Consider the following 22455-nt stretch of genomic DNA (forward strand, 5'->3'; position numbering starts at 1 on the left):
AGATAAAGTTTGCACGACCAATGGGCCTCTCTTTACAGTGATGGCCGACTAGGCCATCTTCTGCTACATATGCAGCTAGAGTCATGAGCTCGGGGGTACTGGTTAGTTCATATTGTTGTTCCAACTATAGGGTTGCAGATCCCTTTAGCTCCTAGGGTACTTTCTCTAGCTCCTCCATTGGGGGCCCTGTGATCCATCCAATAGCTGACTGTGAGCATCCACTTCTGTGTTTGCTAGGCCCCGGCATTGTCTCACAAGAGACAGCTATATCAGGGTCCTTTCAGCAAAATCTTGCTAGTGTATGCAATGGTGTCAGCGTTTGGAAGCTGATTATGGGATGGATCCCCGGGTATGGTAGTCTCTAGATGGTCCATCCTTCCGTCTCAGCTCCAAACTTTATCTCTGTAACTCCTTCCATGGGCGTTTTGTTCCCAATTCTAAGAAGGAGCAAAGTGTTCACACTTTGGTCTTTGTTCTTCTTGAGTTTCATATGTTTTGCAGATTGTATCTTGTATCTTGGGTATTCTAAGTTTCTGGGCTAATATCCACTTATCAGTGAATACATATCATCAGTGAGTTCTTTTGTGATTGTGTTACCTCACTCAGGATGATGCCTTCCAAGTCCATCCATTTGCCTAGGAATTTCATGAATTCATTGTTTTTAATAGCTGAGTATTACTCCATTGTGTAAATGTACCATATTTTCTGTATCCATTCCTCTGTTGAGGGGCATCTGGGTTCTTTCCAGCTTCTGGCTATTATAAATAAGGCTGCTATGAACATAGTGGAACATGTGTCCGTCTTACCAGTTGGAACATCTTCTGGATATATACCCAGGAGAGGTATTGTGGGATCCTTCGGTAGTACTATGTCCAATTTTCTGAGGAACCCCCAGACTGATTTAGGTCTCAGCAGTCGCCTTATCTTATCATTTATTTCTTGATATGGTTTTGGTTTTCAGATTGCACTCAATCCATTTATCAGCCTTCTCGTGAGTCACATTTGTCTATGGACAAGTGGCGGTTCTGAGCAGGCTTGGCCGGGGACCAATTAAACCAACAAAATTCCCTGAGACTCAGTCGTTGTGACAGGAGTTTTCTTAAATCCAGCTATCCTAAATCTAGGGTGAGCCTAACGTGGTAATACTGTAGAACAAAATGTAGGCATAGCCTACCCGGAACACTATACTTCTAAATAAGAAGCGTGGCCCACGTGTTCCTGAATAGTTCCAGAAGTCAGAGCACTCAATTGTGAAGTATCCTGAGTAGCCAATAGCCTGTGGACCAGTATGTACTCTCTACTATCTCCTATATAAAGTGCTTCTTCCAGTTTGAGATAATGTGCTAGCCAATCACAGTTAATAGGCTTCCACTATATAAGTGGTTGCTCCTATGCAATAAAGCACAGATGTTGTTCCTGTGTGGTTCATCTCTGCCCCCTTTATCTTGTCTTGTCAGGGGATGGTCAGGTAAGGACAGCACAATACAACTGAACTTGATCCAGAGCTGTAGATGCATGCTGCATAGTTCAATCAGCTTAGTCACATTACAGATCGGTAGGCCTGCCTGCCTTTCAGACCTGCCCCTGACACCAGAGCTCAGGACTGTGCATCTATGCAAAGCAGACAGGGCAGGTTTGAGGATGGCTCCAACTTTCCTGTTGAGTGGCTCTCCTCGATGATCTTGCCTGCCAAAGACTGCTCCAATCTAAGTAGGGTTATAACCTGTAGATGGATTTTCATTTTGCTCAAAACAAGACACACAATAAGCAGAGTGATACACAGCAAACAACATCCAGTTTGAAAAAAAGAACAGAGTTAAACGTTCTTAGAGAGCAGGTATATTGTGTAGGTTTTGCTCACAACAACATGGCCCTAACTAGCATCAGTAGAAACAGAGAAAAACGGTCTCCTTATTTTCAGTTGCCGCTCTCCTCCTTAATGTCCAGTGTGATTTATTGTGGAAAGGGGTAATGGCAATTTTTTTAACCAGATTACACAAGGACAGAGGGCACAGAACCATCATAAACAGTTGGGCTGGCTCTTATCAGTGCAGATTGACTGTCAGCTCTGCTTTCTTCTACAATAAATATTTCACTCAAGACTGAACTAGAAGAGTGTGTCTCTCTCCATTTTATTCTGGGGAAAGGCCATATATGTGATTGTACTCTTAATGTAGTTTTGGTAATTTTGTTTTCTGTAAAAAGGAACCAAACCAATTAAGGATTACAAAACTTCCACCTCCTGAATTGCTCCTATTGCTTAAATTTATAAACAGCTTTCATGACCTGAATATCTCAGTTATTCATGCATTTGTTCCACAGCTAAAGACCTAGTGAACTGGTACCTGGGACTTTTAGGTGGCTATGGAAGCACACTCCTGGCACACTGCCTTAATCGATGTACATTTAAGACACAAGTCTTGCCTTGGGAAGACAAGGTAGAGACGAAACTAGAAAAGTTTGTTTCAGACCAGTTAAAAATGTAAAATATAGCTACCACAGAGCTTAATTGTACAATGGTACTTTCAACTTCTGTTATCAGGAGACAGTATTTTGCATTTTTGTGGGATTGGCCTACAGCTACAGCCATATTGGACAGATGTTTTTAACTCTAAATGCAATGCAGAATTACCTATCATTTCTGTGCTATGCAGATTGAATATTTTGCATGAGCATTCAAAAACGCATGTTTATAGTTTTAACTTTTTAAGTTTATTGTTTTCTACCACCAAACGTACTGTCTACAGATGGAAACTCAAGCCTTTGATGGGTGGTGAGGAATTGCTCAAAAGAATCAGTTACACACAGACAGACACATTACACATAATGTTGGGAAAGGCTAGATTACAGTTTTCCAAATATGTGTCGGAGGAAGCCTCATCTGAAAGAAACATTTTCGGAATTCCAGATGATAATCCTCAACAGCTGGTCCTACTTACAAGACTTGGTCAATGGGAAATACTGCTGCTTTTTCCCCCTGGTGGGTCCTCCCTCTCTCTATTGCCATCTTTGTGAGAGCAGACTGGCACAGTAGTCTCATTGATGCCGTTCCTTATTACATTCAAAGCAGCAGCAATAAAAGCAGGCACAGCAGTTAAGCAATGTGGCATCCCATTTTTAGTTTACCTTTAGAAGCAACCAAGAAAATTTGAGAATGTGGGGCTTTCCAACTACAGGGATCTGTAGTAGAGTACTTATTTTCGGAACTCAGTAACTTTCTGGCAGTTAGGGTACTTAATACTGAATAAAGGATTACAAGGGACTTGTCCAATTTTTTTGTCATGAAGACTTGGTTTTGTGTTGAAAATGTTAATAACCCTTAACCATTCCTTTTCAAATACCATAAAGCAGGTTTAAGGCAAAATTTCAAGATGTATGTAGTAGAGTTTAGGATTTTCACATTGAAACATATTCAGTTTGATCAGAGATAACCAAATAGCCTAGGTAACAGTGTTATGAGGAGTCCACCAGAGATGACCACTCATACTCAAGCTTATAGCCAACTTAAAGTCTTTATTTCAGTGGCTGGGATTACACTCACATATTTGGAAACATATAGCCTGAGAATTTAGAGTTATGGGCTTTTAAAGACAAAAAGCCACATTCTGGTATCATACTCTGCAGCTGCCTGTGAGGATGGGACATGGGGGTAGTTGCACAGCAAGCAGTTTAACAGATGCTAAGCTAAGCAGTTAGCTGGAGGGGGAAGTTTACACAAGCAGGGAATTTAACAGAAGCTAAGATAAACTAGCTGGAATATCCCTCGGATTCCTAGAATACAGTTGGGTAATTTTCCATGAGATTCTACATCAAGGAGATCAAATTCTAGTTAAACCTGAGGCCTCAGCAAGGATACAAGATGGGGGGCACTTCTGCATTGTCTAACCCTGTTACTTTCCCCACTGGTTCTATGGGCATGAGTTAAATTGTTGATATGTCCTTTTCTAGGGGGCACAGTTGGTCCTAGGGACCAGTAGCTTAATTATCCATGAGGTTGAGGATGCAGGGTCCCACCATTAGCCTGATCAGGATAGAATCAGTGACCTGGCTAATTAATGCTGACAGTAAGGTGGTCAGCCATGGGGCCAGGTAAACAGACTAATACACCAATTATCTGATCTATGTTTCCTTTGACATTGGCCATGGAGAATACAGATCAGTTATCAATGTATATGATAACAGCCTTGTTTCCTCCCCCAGCAGAGTGCTTGAATCAAAGGTAAAAGTTCAGCTTGTTGATCTAAAGTTACTCTGCTTAAAGACTGAGTCCAGATAGTCCTACCTTGGGTCACCACTGCTGTTCTTGCATACCTGATCCCATTCTGGGCAAATCTGCTCCCATTTGTGAACAGGGGTCTGGGTCAGCAACAGGACTTCAGTCAGATCAGCCTTAACAGACTGTATCAGGTCAGTCATCTCAAGGTAGTCATGCAGGGGTCACACAGGGTCATCATCTGGCAGGATATAGGTAGGGCTGATGTCAAATTTTTAAGTGCAGGGTTGTAATCAGGTCACCCAGGCATTAGATATCCATCTTCTGGGTGGCCCTCTCCAGGGGACCTCAACAGAGTCGTGGTGGTGTTTGGAACAGTTTGTGCCCTAAAGTTAATTTGTTAGCTTCTTTCATCAGCAGGGCAGTGGCAGCTATGGGAAACGGATCAAATCTCTTTCACAGAGAAACTACTCATCTTTTTTTAGGGGTTTGCATGAGGACTTCCCTGGTCCTCATCCACATACAATGGAAATGGCTCAGTAAGGTCTGGGAGGGCCAGGGCAGGGGCAGACACCAGGGTCTTTTTCATGGCTACAAGGTCCTTCTGCTCAGTTTCTGTCCATTCCAAAGGCTGCATACCATTGATGCTGGCAAAGAGGTGGGTTGGCCCACTCAAGACAGTATCCAACCACCCCCAGAAATTTCCACACATTTCTCTTTTGACGTAGGGTTGGGGATGTGAAGGATACCTAAAACATGGTCATGGAAAAGTGTCTGCTTTCCTTCCTCTAGGTTGTATTCTAGGTATGTGACCTAAGGAACGGAGCTGAGCTTTCTTGGCTGAGACTGTAGCCCAGGGCTTGGTGGGCCTCTAAAAGGACTTCTGTTATCTTTTCACATTCTTCCTTGGAAATCAGCTGAGGACATCTATACATGTTGGAGCATGGTGGTTTGTGGCATTTTTTGGTCTAAATTCTAAGGATCTGCATTCAGGACCCCAACAACACTGGTGAGTCCCTGGACCGCATCTCATGATCAATTTGCCTCATTTCTCTCATCTGTTTCCCCAAGGGCAGAAATCACATGGGAGAGTTCCCTTCTGTCTTCAGCTGAATCTCAGATGTTCTAAGCTTTCTGAGCAATTTCCAGAAGTTGAGACCTTCAAATTCCTTATAATTCCTGGAGCTTTCTTATGTCTGGGATAATCACTTGACAAAGGCCAGTGGATCACTGGTTTGGGGGGGGCATCTTTGTCTATAGGGGTACTCAAATGTGTCACAAAGCCTTTCTAGAAACCCAGCAGATGACTGATCATGTCCATACTGAAGTTACCTGGTAGATTTTCTGGCTGATATTTTTAATCTTCCTAATGTTCATTGGAGGGGAAAAAGCATGTTACCTTAAAACAGCTTCCAAAGAACTGTTTCTAACAAGCTCTCAAGGGTCTATGGCTTGTCAGAAGATAGAGGGTTTGGGGGGTCTTCAGATTATGTAGTCACTAACAGAAAAGAGGGCATAAACCATGTACCCAGAAGTTAAACTTGCAGGTCAGGTAACTATTTTCTCTTCCCTGCAGTAAGGCTGAGAACAGGTGCAAGTTTTGGGTTTCTCTGGGAGATCTGGCAACACCATAATTATTTGGGTCACCAATAAATGGGAACAGGGTATGTTTCTTGCACCAGAAACCACCATTACAAGACTTCCTTTACAAAACTCAAAAGTACTAGGGCTAGAAATGGAGATGATACCAAGTATTTCTTTTCCTGACATACTCTTTTACAAAACTTCAACAAGATTCCAGAGTAGTAAGTATACATTTCATTGAAGATACTGGGGAAAAATATCTTGGAAGCATTTTTTTTCAACCTGGGAAAGCAATGAGTTTATTATGATTTACAGAGCAATTAGTGAGGGGTCATGGACAGGAACATGGATATGGCCTTACTGCAGCTACCCTGAAAGTGCTGTTGCCAGCAAAGGTGATGACTTTCCAATTACTCTATAGGTAGATCCCCTTTCATTAGTCCAAGATGTCATACTACAGCTCCTCTTAAGAGATCCGGGGGCTGCATGCAATTAAGGTAGAATTGCACACAACAGGTTGGGAGATTTGGCTGGATACTCAGGTGAGGGTCCTGTGGCCTTCCCAATCCCCTTCTTCTATGATGGAATGTCAATAGTTATTAACAAGCCCAGATGTTCTGATCTTTTGTCTCACCAAACTTCCAAAGCCATTTGGCTTAGAGAATAGTCTTCTATAATATACATGAAAACTAAATTGTGTGATTGATCAAAGCACTCTTATTTGAAGCAAAAGCCAACATGAATCTATAGGGTATCTGCAAACTGACAAAAAGGTCAAAGATAACAATATTGGCACAAAGCATTTAAGAACATCTAAAACAAGGACTCTGTCCAAGTGACTAAAGTCGGTTGTGTACTCTAGCATTCCCAACAGGTACTATTGTTCATGCTGCAATGAAATTTCAACTATTTTCAGCTCCAATGTTCTTCTCATAAAAAAATATGTGTACAATGACTGCCTAAGAATGGACCTATAGGCTCATATGTAAATGTCTGGTCACTAATTGGTGTAATATTTGAACAGGATTATGCATGAAAGAAGTATATATCACTGGGTGTGGACTTTTGAAGTATCAAAGCTACTTCTCCAGTACCATGCCTGCAAGACACCATGCTCTCTACCACAATAATGGACTTGAGCCTCTAAAAAGGTAGATAAGGTCAACGAAATGCTTTCTCTTAAGAGTTGTCTTGGGCCTGGCGGTGGTGGTGCATGCCTTTAATCCCAGCACTTGGGAGGCAGAGGCAGGCAGATTTCTGAGTTCGAGGCCAGCCTGGTCTACAAAGGGAGTTCCAGGACAGCCAGGGCTATACAGAGAAATCCTGTCTCGAAAAAATAAAAACAAACAAACAAACAAACAGAGTTGCCTTGGTCACAGTGCCTCTTCAAAACAATAAACTAAGACATGTACATATATACTAAAATGTGTATAAGTATGTACACATGCATACTTTTTGTAGAACGTCTCAAAATGCTTTTTATAAATTAATGTCCTGCTTAGTAAATGCAGCATATTTACAATTTCAATCACAAGGACTTACACACTGTCACACATTGCTCACCTAAGTTTACTATCATTTCTAGAGACAGGACAGTAAGTCAGTGATGCTTTTGAAAAAAAGGTTTTATTCATGTATACAAGGAAATAGGTAATAGGAACATACTTTTAAGTTTAAAATTAATCTTCCATTTTGAAAGGTTCAGTACTTGTCTCTTTCTCCCTTCTCTTAAATACTTGACTCCAACAAAACAGCAGACAAAAGTTTATTCCCTTACTTTTCTTTAAAGTCAGACAGCAACAATTACATTTGTGCCTCAGAATTTAGGTTATCATTCATAGTAAGTTGGATATTTAGTCACAGAATGGTACATGTAAGGACATACACTACAAATACACTGAAGTAAGGGGACAAAATCTAAAAAGAGTAAATTTCAGGACACTTCTTAGTTTTCTGGTATACTGACTTGGTGACATAAAAGAATTTTGACTTTAGATGTAGAATAAGAGTTAAAGATCATTAGGGACAGTTGTGATATGACCCATTAGTTCCATTAAGTAAGAGTAAGTGGAATCCATGTTTGAAGGAAAGGACTAATACAAGATAGACCAACAAGGCATTTTAAAACTCATGTCCCTGGCAGGTCAGATTGATGTTCAGCCAATTGTTTTAGGTAGCAAGGTGCTGTTCCAGTGTTATATGTTCCTAAGGCTTAGCCCCTGAGCTGCTTGTTAACTTACTTGTCTACTTTATACCAAGGAGCAATCCTGACAGAATAGGATTAAGACTGCAAAAGACTGTGGGTACAAAGGTTCTCTGCTGTCACAGTGCATAATGTCCAATGATCTCATGTCCATCTAGTCTAAAAACAGATTCACTTTAGCACATTCTTGGGATACATTTATGAAACACATTTTGCGGTTTAGAAATGTCAAAATTGCCTACTTTGACTGTTTTGGACATATTTTACTTTACAAAGGGAAATACAATAGACTAACAAAACTAAAAATGTATTTACTCTGTAACAACTAATATTTTGAATGTTTTTATAAAAACAATTTTTCAGATACTCTGATTAACTTTTAAGTGACATAAAAAAATTTCAGCACTCTTTAATACCAGTATTTTGCACAATTTTAAGACAGCCATTGAGTTTAGAATTTTAAGAAAAAAAAAAAGAGTATTAACTCACTAAGAATAGCTTATACACCTAGTGAAGTTTAGTTTGTCTTGGATTCTTTAAACAAAATTATACCTAGAATTTTAGATATCCTAATTACCATCCCAACCAAATAAATAGGATATATGTATACGAGTGGATTCTAGATAAAGGGTAAAATATATTTTGTATAAATGTTAAGACCCACTGATTGGACTGTTGAGAATCTGTTTTCCTGGGTTTAGATAAGGAAGACTTCAATAAAGCTAACTATATATTGAGTTCCACTGATTAAAAATGCAGTTCTAAAAACTCTGCTTTTGTGGCAAATGTTTAGACAAATAATAAATATAAAGTACAATATTGTAAATATTGTACTGTTCAGGTACCTGTTGAGAAGTGAAATTCTTATAGTCAAACTATCAAAATCCTGACCTTTCAAAATAGGTTTATAAAATTCTTTTCTTGAAAATTAGTACTTGTTTTTAAGTCTTAAAATGCCAATTTCAACTAAAAGTCCTTAAGGTAAATCTTAAAAGTTATTCCTTTCAACTATTTTTCAATTATTTGAAAATTATTTTTTATCTTTTTTTTTACTTGCAATTATCTTTTCTTTCAACTATATGATGAACACAAAACCAGTTTCTATATAAACATCTAACTAACAAGTTTAACATAAAACTATGCAATCTAATATAACTTTTATAGAAAGTCTGAGTGATTTGTCAAATTTTCTATAGTAGTGAAAACTTTTCAGTTTCTTTTAATATTCAAAACCAACAACCTCCTGAGATGAGTTAGCAGAGATGATCAGATTTAAGCACTGCCCGACTTCTTCTGAAGTGATGTACTCTTTTATCCTAGAAAAGACAGAAACAGTCATTTTAAATCATTGAAAATTCCGTATTACCACTACTGGCCTAGGATTATGAGACAACCAATGTGTTGTTTTAACTTTAAATATAATAAATGAGGAAGAGGAGATAATCTTGTAGAACTCTGCAACAATGAATGCACCAACTAGTTAGGGTCTATTAAAGGATGAACCTAAAAAGGAATCCCTCTGGTGGCTATTCACAGAGAATATGGGCTGGATTTCCATCTGACGCCTGTGGGCATCAGGCACATAGTGCAGACATACACACAAGTAAGGATCAGTACATACTGACAGGGGAGGCGTGAGAACACACCAAAACCCTCTTCACACAACAAAAATCTCTAGTATTGTTTTTATTAACAACTTCATCTGACAGAAACCATACTGAGACCAGTATCCCATTTTAATCTGAAATCCTTATTTTTGATTAAAAACTAAATCTTGTATATTTAAGGCTCATCTTTAACCTAAAGATATTTCATTCCATATGAAGTAAAGGTTAAGAAAATTGAAAAGGTTTTCTCAAGAGGACTGGTTCTAGGAATCCTCTCCCCCATGGATATAACCTTAGAGGGATGCCCAAATCTCTTATATAAAATGTGTTTGCATATACATTGAAGAGCTTTCTGTATAGTTTAAATCTTTTTCATATTACTATCTAATATGAAAAGTTTTACTACTTTGAGGGGAGTAACAAGAGGAAGTCTATCCATGTTCAGTACAATTTAAAATATCTACATATAATCAGGTCAATTCAAGGATTAAAGATTTATAGACACAGACAGAAGTCTGATATAGCAAATTATTTTCTTTTACACTGTTATTTACTGAAATGTAGTTATAGGAAAGTGAATCCTTAAAAAGAGAAATGGGGTTAATAAAATATAATATTCTTTTCTACACAACTAGCTTAATCAGGCCCTTTTCCTGTGGACCAGATTCTGTTGTTATGAAAGAGACTCATTGGTAATTTACCTGGTGTGCAAGCAAGAAGACATGATTCAGATCCCTAGTACTCCATAAAATCGAGGTAATTGAGGTATACTATGTCATCATAGTCCTCAGGAGTGAGGCAGAGACAGGCAAATTGCTATAGCACATAGGTCAGTCAGCCTAGCCAAATGGATGAGCTCTAGATTCAATGCTCAAAATATGTTAACCAAGCAGTTCTTTTGTTCTCTCTAGTCCAAGAACTATAAATTACATTCTGTTTTCAAATTTCTTTTACCGTGTGGTCAAAAGTTACTATTTTCTTATCTGCCAACTCTCACAAACCCTTTATATCACTTGTGTAGGTCTGAGGTTAACATCTGGAGTCTTTCTGACTGTTTTCTACCTTTTTTCATTGCACCCAGAGATTACTGACATGGCTACATAGTTTGCTTAGGAGCCTGTCTTTGCCTTCTGAAGACTAGAATTCTAAGGGAACTAAACCCACCTGACATTTATGTGATTCTATGTTCAAATTCACACTTGCTCAGTAAGTGCTTTATTCACTAAGTCATGTGCCCAATGGCTTATGACCCGTTTAACTTCTCAAGTTTTTTTTTCCCTAAACACAAATTATTTAAGATTTACATCACATCAAACACATTACTGGGTAAAACTCAAATCACCATGATTATAATAAACACTGCAAACAACTGGTTTAAAAATATGTACACTACAGGAAAAAATAATTTTTCAATGTTAACACCCCCCTTTACTATACATACTATTCTTTTCCTACCTTGAAGTAGTCATCTTGAGTAACAAGAGAGTTTCTCAGTCTGTTCTCAGGGTTAAACAGACAAGAGACCACTGTCTGTATGCTTCGGTCCACAGATTTCTGCAAATTTAAAATTTAAAGACAATAATTTTATTAACTGCAAATGGCTTTTTGAAAGTATGCTAAACATATCCCACTTATTTTTAGGAAATTCTTTCATAATGTTGAACTCTTGTGATTTTTAAGTATTATTTCTCTTAAGAACACTGGTTTAAAAAGATGAATTTATTCTATTACAGAAGTCAGCTTTAATATTTCAAGGAAAAAGTATTCAGAATAAAATGTTATAATTGTATAAGCTACTTTAATCTATATACACACATTATGTATGTATGTATGTATGTATGTATGTATGTATATGTGTGAAGTTGGCTTGTTTGAAAACAGACTTAAGTAACCCTGGGCTTGCCTCAAATTTGCTATGTAGCCAAGGCTGATTTTGAACTTATTTTTCTACCTCTCTAAAGTTGTACATCACTATACCACCTTATTTTTCAAATTTTAAGAATGTGGAACTGTGGATCAAATCAGGTGATATATGTAGTTTTGTTTTGTTTTTTTCACTAACACAGATGAGAAATGTATCCAATGAAATTTTCCATTATACACATTCCCAGCCTATCAACTCCTTAATTCAACCATATGAATTAGAAATTGGAAGTGAGAATATGTTCAATACAAAATAACCATTTTTAAAAAGCCAATGTTGTAGAATACCACAAATGATATGTATTACTACTTAGCTAAATAAAAACTATAAATTCACACTAATTGTAGAAACCTGGTCGGTCACTGAATTCTGCTAAATCATACTAAACAACAATACATAAGAAAAAATATAATTAAAAAAGAGGATAAGAGAAGGGAATCAAAAACACTCAAAGTTTGGAGTACCATTATTTTGTACATTAATTGCAAAGTTAAGTTTCCCAAGCATGGCAGGTTGACTTTCATTTTTAAATTTGGGTAAACAGATCTACTTATCAAAGAACCATTACTAATAAACATAAATAAAAATAATCAGTAAACAAAATTAGATGTTTGCCTTTTGTGGGCCATTTCCAGAAGCTGGAGCAGCATCATGAACTGAACATTCATTGGGCAAAATATCAGCTCCTGGATCAACTTCACTGCAGTGGTAGTTAACAGTTGTATAAGCCTATATTAAAATGATGAAAGAGTATAATTAAAGAGAACCATTCATTTTAAGTCATCTGTATTTCAAAATGTTAAGCTATTTAAGAAACGATTTTAAACTGAAAGGCTAAAAGTAAGTCTTATTTTTAAAATGTCCTCTGCCAACACTATCAGAATCAGGATTCTAAGAAAAGTATAATATACAGTAACAGAGTATGGGAGAATTTTCTTGATTATTTTTAAAATATCCAATCTTCATGAAAGTTAACAAAAGCTTTGGTGTTTACAGTTAGTAGCTTCCTTTATTTCTTTTATAAAGTATTATTAATGGTAAAATTGTCTTGCTCCTATGCATTTTATCTAAATAGCACAGTTAGAGGCAGATTCTAGGAAGAACAAATGCTAATTCTGAATCTAATATTAAAACTACTTTTTGTGGATTATATATCATGCCAACAAGTAACCAAATACATGAAGCAGCCATTAAGCTTGGGCATACAAAAATAATGTGGAAAAAAAAAAGCAGTTTCTCTCTCATGTGTGTATGTAACTGAGGTAACAAGAAAGTAAAATATGTACTATAAAATGCAATTAAAATATAAATGTATACAATATGGCAAAGAAAACACTGTAAGTCTAATAAGAGTATGCTCAGCTAATTCATTTTACCGGAGGTATAACATAACTCCTCTGCTCTCCAGCAGGCCACTGCGGTGGCATCTTAAGAAAAGGAAACAAAGATTACTTAATCACACATTTTCATGAAAGAGGCAATAAGACAATGTGACACATTTTCTCAGAAGTTAGCATTTAGGAAAATAATAAGACAGTGGCTCTTGGAAATTATCACTACAGCTATAGCCATGGGTCATAAATATGGTCACATCTATTGGAAGAAATTTATGGGACTACTATTTCACAGCATCCATCACAATTAAACACTATCAGACTCTGGATGCTCTTAAGAACTGGATAATATTTTTATTTTAACCTACTCTATAAAAATTTATAAAAATCAGCCTGGATTTTTCAGGTATTTGACAGCAGTGAAAGAATGCATGCTGAAATAACAAAAACTACTGAATCTCTGTAAACAGTCTGAACAAAATTCTTTTGTCAAAATAATATTGATGCCTGAATTATAGATTACTTCTACTTTCCTTTTATTTTAAATCGATACTGTGTGGCAATTTTATATAAACACAGACTATACTAATATCCCAAATTATTTTTCTTTCCCTTAAGTTATCTGATAATTAAATCCCTCCCTTTAGGGCTCAGGGAACCCTGGGGAAGAAGAAGCAGATAGTGTGTAAGAATTGGAAGGGATGGAAGACACCAAGAAAACAAGGCCTTCTAAATCAACATGATCAAAGCTCACATGAATTCACAGGGATGGATGCAGCATACACAGGGCCTGCACAAACATGCACTAGGTTCTATGCATAGACAAGACATTATGGCTTCCAATTTAGTATTTTTATGAGATTTATGAGTTTGTGAATGAATCTCTAATTTCTGTACCTTCTCTTGGGCTTTTCCCCTTCCATTTGTTTTAATTCTGACGCATTAGTTTTTGTTTTGATTTTATTATCCCTTACATACTAGTGTAAGCAAGCCCAATTAAGTGCTTTTTTTGAAAGAATTGCTGTGGCCATTGTGTTTCTTCACAGTATAGAGCACTAAGACACCTTAGAAGCCTGTTTCTAAGGAGGTGAGAATGGGATGGAGGTGGGGGGGGGTTGGGAGGACTACAAGAAGGGGAAACGATAATCAGGATGTGTGAGAAAAAATTTTTTCAACAAAAGAAAAAATACCTGATAGTTATAAATAGGCAGCTGATATCCAGTGATGACCTGAACTGGTGAACTTGGATAAGGAGGATATGCCTAAGAATAAAGTACACAGAAAAAAATAATAATATATTTGAGAATGTAAAACAATTCCCAATAAAACAAAAATACATATTTTTTCTTTATACATACATATACATATATAACTAGAGAAAGATAGGTGCTAAGTAAATGATTGGTTTTATGAAGAAAGTATTTCTTGTCAAATGATAACCTATTAGGCAGGCAGGAAGAAAAGACAATGTTAATGTTTGCCTTTTTCCAAGACAATAACTCCCTTAGGAGGTTATCATACACTGATTATCTAGTTCTAGTAGCGGAGTTAAATGAATGTCTCTTCTGCTTCTTTATAAAAACACTTTTGCACAGTACTATTAACAGCAATATTAGCAGATAATCTCTAAAATTCCTCTGGTATTTATGATTTTCTTCTGTATTTAACTTCTAAAAGTTAAGGGAATTAAATCTGAAACTAGAAAAAAAGATAAATCAGTGTTTCCTATACTTGTATTTATTGAATAAAAGCAAGTAGGTCACATATGGACACCTTGTATCAGTTAGGAATAAGTAGGGATTTTCTTCTAAGTCATACTAACAGCGAGAAAAGTAAGATAAGATACTGTCTATATTCCACACATATAAATATATAAGATTTTACTATTTTTCTTTTCTGGCAAAAGTCTCTCAAATTGAAAAAGTAAAATGTACCAATGTATCAATATGCATATAGCAAGCATGAAAATTAAGTGTCAACCAATTTCAGACAAATTATGATTTATATATTTTTTTAAAAACCCTATCAATTCTAGAACCAAAATAAACCCAGATGTCAACAACTTACATGAGGAAGCATTTGGAAAGCACTGCAAGTACAACATAGAGTAAGTGATGGGCTCTGGGAAGGCATCAACTACGAGAACTTACAAAACTGTTTTCTAATACTTAAAAACATTTTCAAATTTAAAACTTTTTTTACAAGAAAAGAAAATGATAATAGTAAAATTCTTCACTCTATATTTTTTTATGTATCTTAATGTGGCTACCAAGGTTCTAGGATAAAGGCTTATAAACTATAGAGAAGCGATTTCAGCTTAGCATAAATAGCACCAAGAATGACAGTAATAACAAAATCCTAATACTTGAAGTGTTCCAATAAAGAATGGAGTGTGTTATCACTTAACATCCCAACTGTGCATAAATTTCAGAGCTTAAAAAGACTATTGAATATAAGAATAAAAATACAGGCAGCTTTTACCTGAACATACTGAGTGATAGGATTCATCATGGTTGGAGGCTGCATGTAAGTCTCAGCATTTGGACTACTCCAAACACTCTGGAACTGTGGTGGAGGAGGAGGATTAAAAATCAAAGGACGTGGCTGCACATGATAAGTACCTTTAAAAAAGTATAAAGAACAAAAGTTACATCGAGTTCTCTGAAAACCTAGGCAGTTTCATCAAGAAAACTTCTGGTTTTACTCACATAAATTTTGTTTCCTGATTGCAGGGCCCAGTTTCAGCTTTTTACCATGGAAATTTATCTGTGACTAAAAATAATAACACATGATAATTTTAATCTTTCATTTCCAAGACTTTGGCAAACACTATTGTGCTCAACCTTACTTTAACCAAAGTGTCACAATGCATCAAGTCTCTTTTCTAATCTGATAAAGTTAGAGGCCTCCAAGCAAGCATGTTCTGACAAGTTACATAAAATTACAGTTTGATCTTAAACAGAAAGGAAGCCTATTTTCTCTGTATTTTATGTAAGATTGAATATCCAGGACTTACTCAACACGGAAGCATTGCTAAACAAGAGTTTTACCAAAGACTGTTACTTACTTCTACTATCTTCTGCACATCCACGTCATTATAAAATGAGACAAATCCATAGCTAGAAAAAACAAATGAAATATAAAATCATAACCATACTACATCCTATGTAACAGAAAATGATAATGAAAGATCAATATATTGTGATAAATATACTGAAACACAGAGAACAGATCCTCTATAATACCACTGCTGTTTTCTTAGTAATGTCAGAATATAATAACATTAACATTCATTAACAAATGTTTATTATTTAAGGCAAGACAGCTACAATTTAAGATAGTGTGGAATGTGCCAAGAAATAACTATTTAATAATCCATTTGTGCAAAATAGAAAATATTGAAATACAAGTACTAGCAAAAGAACTGATAAAAAAAAAGCCCTTTGTCCATAAATGATTAAAGGCAACAATTTCAGTAGTTTGCATGCCCATTTTAAGTCTTGTCTGACATCTCTCTGGCCATACTTAGTTCTATAAACAGTAGCTCATATCATGCATGTTTACATACCCCTTCGACACACCAGTTCGATCAGTGATTATCTTCACTTCTTTTACTGAGCCATATCTGGCAAAGAAACTCCTGATTTCGGTTTCATCCATCTATGGAAAAGAATTCAATTTCAAGAGTAAAAATTAAGGATTCAAAACTTCCAATTGTAAAAATGATATTTGATTATGTGAAAGTCAATCCCTAGTATTTGCAAACTATTCCATTTTGTTGAGTGTATTTTTAATTTCTATGTATTAAAACCAAACCTGCATAAAATTTAGAACAGAAAATCCTTTTAGGTCTACACATCAGCTCCCAATGTCCATAACATTTTAAATATTTAAATTTATTGAGCTAGTTCTCAACTCTGTTGCCCAAGCTCCTCTTGAAACTCCTGGGCTCAAACACTCCTCCCACCCCAACACCAACATGAAATTGTGGCTTCAGAATTTCATTTAAAGTTTGAATAAAATATGGATACAATACCCTAACATCAATTCCTCCAACAAAAACGGTGTTTGGCATGATTTTGCCTTCTGGCAAAACATATCCTTGACTTGTGGTTGCTGATGAAGACTGAGTACTGGCCTCCCTGGACACAGCTGAATTTGGAGCCTCAGAAGTTGTGGCAGACTGAAATTTGGAAAATAGACAATTTAAAATATATATATGCACACACATGTATATATAAACATGACAAATTATATAAAACACTTCTTTTGTATTTAACCTAAATTAGCTAGCAATAGTGTAGTTTACCTTCAGGACTTAAAGCAATTAGAGAACTGGCATAGAATTTAAAAAGGGTAGTACTTTCAGAAATATCCTTCTTACTGTTACCTCTGAAACTGAAAGCAAAACCCACTATTGTTATGGTATCTTTTCACAGCAACAGAACACTAAGACAACACATTTTTAAAACATGTGTAAGCTTTTTGTCTGCTTGTATGTATGTGCACCATGTGTGTGCTAGGGCCTACAGAAGCCAGAGGGAGCTGGATCTCCTAGAACTGAAATTACAACTGTGAACTGTCGTAAGGTTCCTCTATAAGAGTAGCAAAAGTGCTGTTAACAACTGATTCATCTCTCTGCCCCATTCATGTCACCTTTTACACTATATTGTGAAAAAAATGCCAACTTTACAGTTTATGAAAAGATTTTATTTGGTGAACTTGGTGAAAAGTTCTGATCTGTGAAGAATAAAACCACTGTGGAAATACTACTAAATTTCCATTTTACTGAGTATCTTAAATCAAAAGCATAGTAAGAACCCAAAGTAAACAACACAGCTGTTCAATACCCCAAACAAAAAAGTATTAAACTCTTATATTTTTCCTTGCCTTTCTATTATTAAATTAATATAAATTCTATAACCTTAACATGCCCATATTAATGTGATTGACTTTAGAAGTAAATGAATTATGAGAAATTACTGACACATCAGTTTCCTACTCCCTAATACTATTGTGTTTAAAGCATGTTTTGAAATAGCTCTGTTTCTTGACTAACACCATATAAACTCCACTGCCAATTCATACAGTAGATTCTTAATTGATTAACATAATTTTCCTAAAGAAGAACTTATTGGGAATAAGTGTGTATACAGAAGAGGCAGTATGACAAAGCACAAAAAAATGAACTTAAGTCAAAACACCTAGATTTATATCTCTAAGTTATAAGCAGCATGTTTGCCAGAGTGTATCTCTGGCAGATTACTTTGAGAATGACTAAAATTGGCGAACTCGTTTTATAAAGTAGTATGCTATTAAGAGTTAAGTATCCTGTATTTAAATTTATTTTCAATGGAGTTAGAAAAGTTTTTCCCTCCAAATTTTACTATCTTAGCTGACTTTATTAACTGGATGGAATTTTAGTAAACTATTATGTCATACCCACTCAAAATCCACTTATGAAACTGACAATGAATACTGAACACTAAGGGAAAGCTAGTATATGTAACTTGTTTACATGTATGTATACATGTCAAGATAAAAATGACATTGTTTTTAAAAGATTAACTTCATAAAAATTTTAGAAATGTAAAACTGTCACATACTTTTTTGCTTTTTTTTTTACATTTTTTGCTTTTATCTACTTAAGTCCTTATTTGCTATTTTATATTCCTACTTGAGAACTACCTTATTTCTTTGAACAGTAAATCCCCTTTGCGATATTTCATGACAATGAAATGGCAGGCAGCAAAATTATTAAATTTTTCCTTCTTTTACTATGTTATGATTTAAGTTTAATCCTAAATGCAATACTACATATGCTATGCATCTTGGACTATTTAGAACCTGACTAGATTTGATTTACTAATAGAAAATCTATCCATCTCTACTCAATTTCTTATTCAAAAATAAATTCAAAACATAAAACAATAGTTCTGTAATTTTTATAGGACTCCATCTCTCAATTTCCCCTTCTTGTATTGATGACCTTAGGATATATTTTTATTTGATAATTCTTTTTACTGCTGTCTGTACCACAATACATGGATACATTTCAACTTAGAAGTATAATATTTTACCAGTTAACCAGAGTATAAGTTATAATGCACCGATTCTCAGTACTGCAGGGGTACTTATGTCTAGGAACATTTCTGGATGTCACCAGTGAGGTAAATTTCTGGCATCTGGTAGGAAGCCAGGGATATTTCCATAACAAATGATTCCCATAACAATGTGTTACTAGGACCATAACCTGTATGTGATGTGATGAAAAATCCTGTTATGGTACTTCTAGAACTGAAGAGAAAATAACTGTTGGAAAGAACTTGCTTTCCATTGTTCAAAATCTTGATTTCCTTCCTTAAAAATTAAGAAAAAAAAATCTCAAATGTCTTCTAATTGTATTCTTTATAATAAAGTAAAATGGACGTTTGAGAAAAGTTTAACAAGGAGGAAAATAAAGCATTAAATATTATAGGATGCTTGATTTGGGCTTAAACTACCTGCTTCATCAGAGTAAATATTAAATCGGTCTCATCTTAATAGTGTATTATGTATTAAAGAAAGCACACCATATCCTAGTCCTTATCCAGTAGGTGGCACTCAAAACCAAGAAAGCAAAGAATCCATTTTAATGAGACCTAATCCCTACTGTATGCTTAATAAGTAAAACACCCACAACTGATAGATGCTTTAGTTACTTTTAAAATATGACCAAAACCACTCTACAACCAAATACTTGTAAGTCAGTATAATTTTATACTTATATAGATAGATAACTCTGGCTGGCCTGAAAACTTGCTATGTACACCAGGCTGGCTTCAAACTCATGCCTCTATTTCTTGAATACAATTATTTATTTTAAATGACGTCTTATGTTGCCAGAGTTGACATGAACTTCTAAAGGGCTCCATATGGCCCCCACTGCCCCCAATAATTGTAAATTTCCACACACCTAAATGCCCACTACTGACCCTGGTGGGAAAGTATCTTACCCATCAATGGACTATAATAGCATACTGAAAACAAACTGTATTAAATATAAGACATATTAATTATACCTCCGAATAAGCTATGAGAAATATTAGAATATCAGCAATGAGCCAGCACACAAAAATTTGCCTATCTTGTACAGTACCATACTCCATTGTATTGGAAAAAATCCACTTATCAAATATAGCTAGAAGCTGAAAATAGTTATTAAAGATTTCAGGATTAACACTTTTTGAAATGTAATTAAATCACTATGCTAAGCAAATTTCCATGTATGTTACAAATACTGGCCAAGATAAAAGTCTGCAGTCATCAAATTTTTAACCCTAATGTAGTGAGAAAACGGTCCAATATTGTGCGATTTAAATTATTGTGATAGACAATTATCTATTTCACATTATAAATGCTTAATTTAAATTCCAACTTAATTTGACATCGGTCATAAGTTGTATAAATTTCTTCCTTTACCTCTAAAACGGAAAAAAAAAATTTAAACGAACATGCAACATCTAACGGATTTGTGATTAAATGGCTATCAACGTTTGTTTCCAGTAGCCCAAGCTAGCCTGGCACCGCCTCAGCCAGCCTGCTGGTGGCGGCAGCAGCGATTACAGCAGAGCTGTCCCGTCCCGCTTTCCCCGACCCCCGCCCGGCTCAGGCCTCTGGCTCCTCCCCCAGCCCACGCACGCCAAGCTCCCGCAAAGCCGCCTCCACCCCACCCACAGGCACCTGGCGACAGGGCCCGGCCAATGGCGGCCCACGCAGGTAGCGCTCTCAGCCTCTCGATAACCACGCCCGCCGGGTCCTCTCCAAGCGGCTGCCGCTAGGCCGCAGGACCCGGCGCGGCCAGCCTAGGCGCCACCTGGCGGACCCGGAAGCCGGGGCGCTCGTGCGGAGGAGCTGGGCCGCCGGGTGGGGGCTGGGCCGCGGCGGGCCTCGCCCAAGGCCTGCTCCTGTGGGCACCGCGGCCCAAAGGCGGGAAAGAGCCGTCACGTGACGCCCAGGCCGTGCACGTGGCCCACCCCGGGGCAGCCCGAGGTCCCCAGGGCCGCCCGCCATCTCCCCGCAGCCCCTCAGTGCTGGTGTAGGCCGCAAAGGCAGCAAGGCCGCCACTCTTGCCCTCCAGGCCTCACCCTGGGGGCTGACCCAGAACCGGAAATATAAAAGGACCCCCTTTTTGCCCTCTCCCCACTTCTCTGTGCTACACCGGGGAAAAAAATTAAAAAGGCCGATTTTTAACCTCCGTGTAAGGAGTTGCGGCCTCCGGCTGGTCTTGCACTGCCACCCCGGGGCCTGCCCTCGACTCACCATGATGGCGGCCGGAGTTCGGGTGGTAAAACCTCGAAGGTGGAGCAGAGGCCACGCGACGGGGCAGCTACGCTGAGGTGGCTGCCTGGCCGGCCAACGGGCAAAAACAAGCCGAGGCGGCGGTGGAAGGAGAGCCCACGGCCACGGAGACAGCGGAGTCCCGAAGCGAGCGTGCTGAGGGTCGCCGAGTCACTGAGGCGTGGGCTGCGCGCCCCGGGGGGATGACTGTGCGTGGCTGGCCTCGTGACGCGCTTCAGCCAATAGGCGGCAGCGCTAGGGCCTCGCAAGGGGGGCCGGGGGACCCACGTCGCCCACGGAGTGCGTGAGGGCTGCGCATGGAGCATGCGCGACGGCTACGTAAGGGGCTCAGCTGCGGAGCTAGGCCCGAGCCCCACTGACAGACAGACAGGCGGACCGACTCCTGCCACTCCCTAGTCCCCCCAGGACCGTGTCCAAAGCCCCAGTGAAATAAATCCTGGGCAGGACGATGCTCAGAGTTCTGTCAGGAAAGCATTTATTCAAGTCATTACCTCAAAATGGCGCCTCGAAGGCATGGCGTTATCCCGTCAGCAAAGCTTGGCGGCCGAATTTAAAATTTACAAAATGCCCGCAGAAATAGAAATTAATAACGGGCGGCACGTCTAGAGAGCAGGCCTCGCCTGGCCGGACCCCTCGACCCCCTTTTTCAGCCACATTGAGAAGGTTGAGTCCGGGTGCATGTGGAAGGCGCCCCTCACGGGCCGGCCCGTCAGCCGTCAGGACTTAGTTTTTTCTTCCGTTTTTTTTTTTTCCTCCTCCCACCCCCTTTCAAATAAATGCCCGAATTATCCGGTACAAAGGACACAGCAGTGACCACACGAGAGAATATCCCTCCCTTCGTGGAATTTAGGTTGCAGTGCGAGCGTTTCTCTTGTAGGCTTTACAGAAACAAGCTAGGCCAGCTGAGAGAATTCTAGAACATTCTCAAGGACAGAGAAACGGGGCCTACCTACCTACAGCAGGGCCGAGCTGTAGGGTGCTTGGTGGAGATAACCTTACGGCAGAACCACCTAGCACCTATACCGTCCTGACTACCTTTTGTACGGATGATAACTATTACAGCTTTTTTTTTTTAAAAAGCTGGCAAAACGGCTTAAGATTGTCATTAGCCATGCAGCAATGATGGATAAAATAGTATTAAAATAATAAATAAAAATAAAATAAATAAGGGTAGATGCACCTATTTGAAAGGGGGGAAATTCCAAAATTCCGAAACTAAAAATAAGCTCGAAACTACAGCGGTGAAGATC

The 22455-nt window shown here is 37.9% G+C and overlaps 1 protein-coding gene across 2 annotated transcripts; it reads right to left on the reverse strand.

Moving 5' to 3' along the window:
• Window positions 1-7412: 7412 nt before the first annotated feature.
• Dazl (deleted in azoospermia like) lies at window positions 7413-21401 on the reverse strand. 2 transcript variants are annotated; one of them, XM_021186464.1, is made up of 11 exons: window positions 21167-21401; window positions 16902-17048; window positions 16434-16525; window positions 15933-15984; window positions 15574-15637; window positions 15347-15486; window positions 14056-14127; window positions 12908-12958; window positions 12147-12260; window positions 11063-11161; window positions 7413-9316 (listed from the first exon to the last, which is right to left on the reverse strand). In XM_021186464.1, the coding sequence occupies exons 1-11, from the start codon at window positions 21167-21169 to the stop codon at window positions 9254-9256; spliced, it is 897 nt and encodes a 298-aa protein (XP_021042123.1). In that variant the 5' UTR covers window positions 21170-21401; the 3' UTR covers window positions 7413-9253. The 2 variants fall into 2 exon arrangements, with proteins under 2 accessions (XP_021042123.1, XP_029326720.1); XM_029470860.1 differs by lacking the exon at window positions 21167-21401 and adding an exon at window positions 20588-20695 and having other exon boundaries at window positions 7418-9316.
• Between the last annotated feature and the right edge of the window lie 1054 nt (window positions 21402-22455).

Source organism: Mus caroli, chromosome 17 (assembly GCF_900094665.2).
Source record: "Mus caroli chromosome 17, CAROLI_EIJ_v1.1, whole genome shotgun sequence".
NCBI classification, from domain to species: domain Eukaryota; kingdom Metazoa; phylum Chordata; class Mammalia; order Rodentia; family Muridae; genus Mus; species Mus caroli.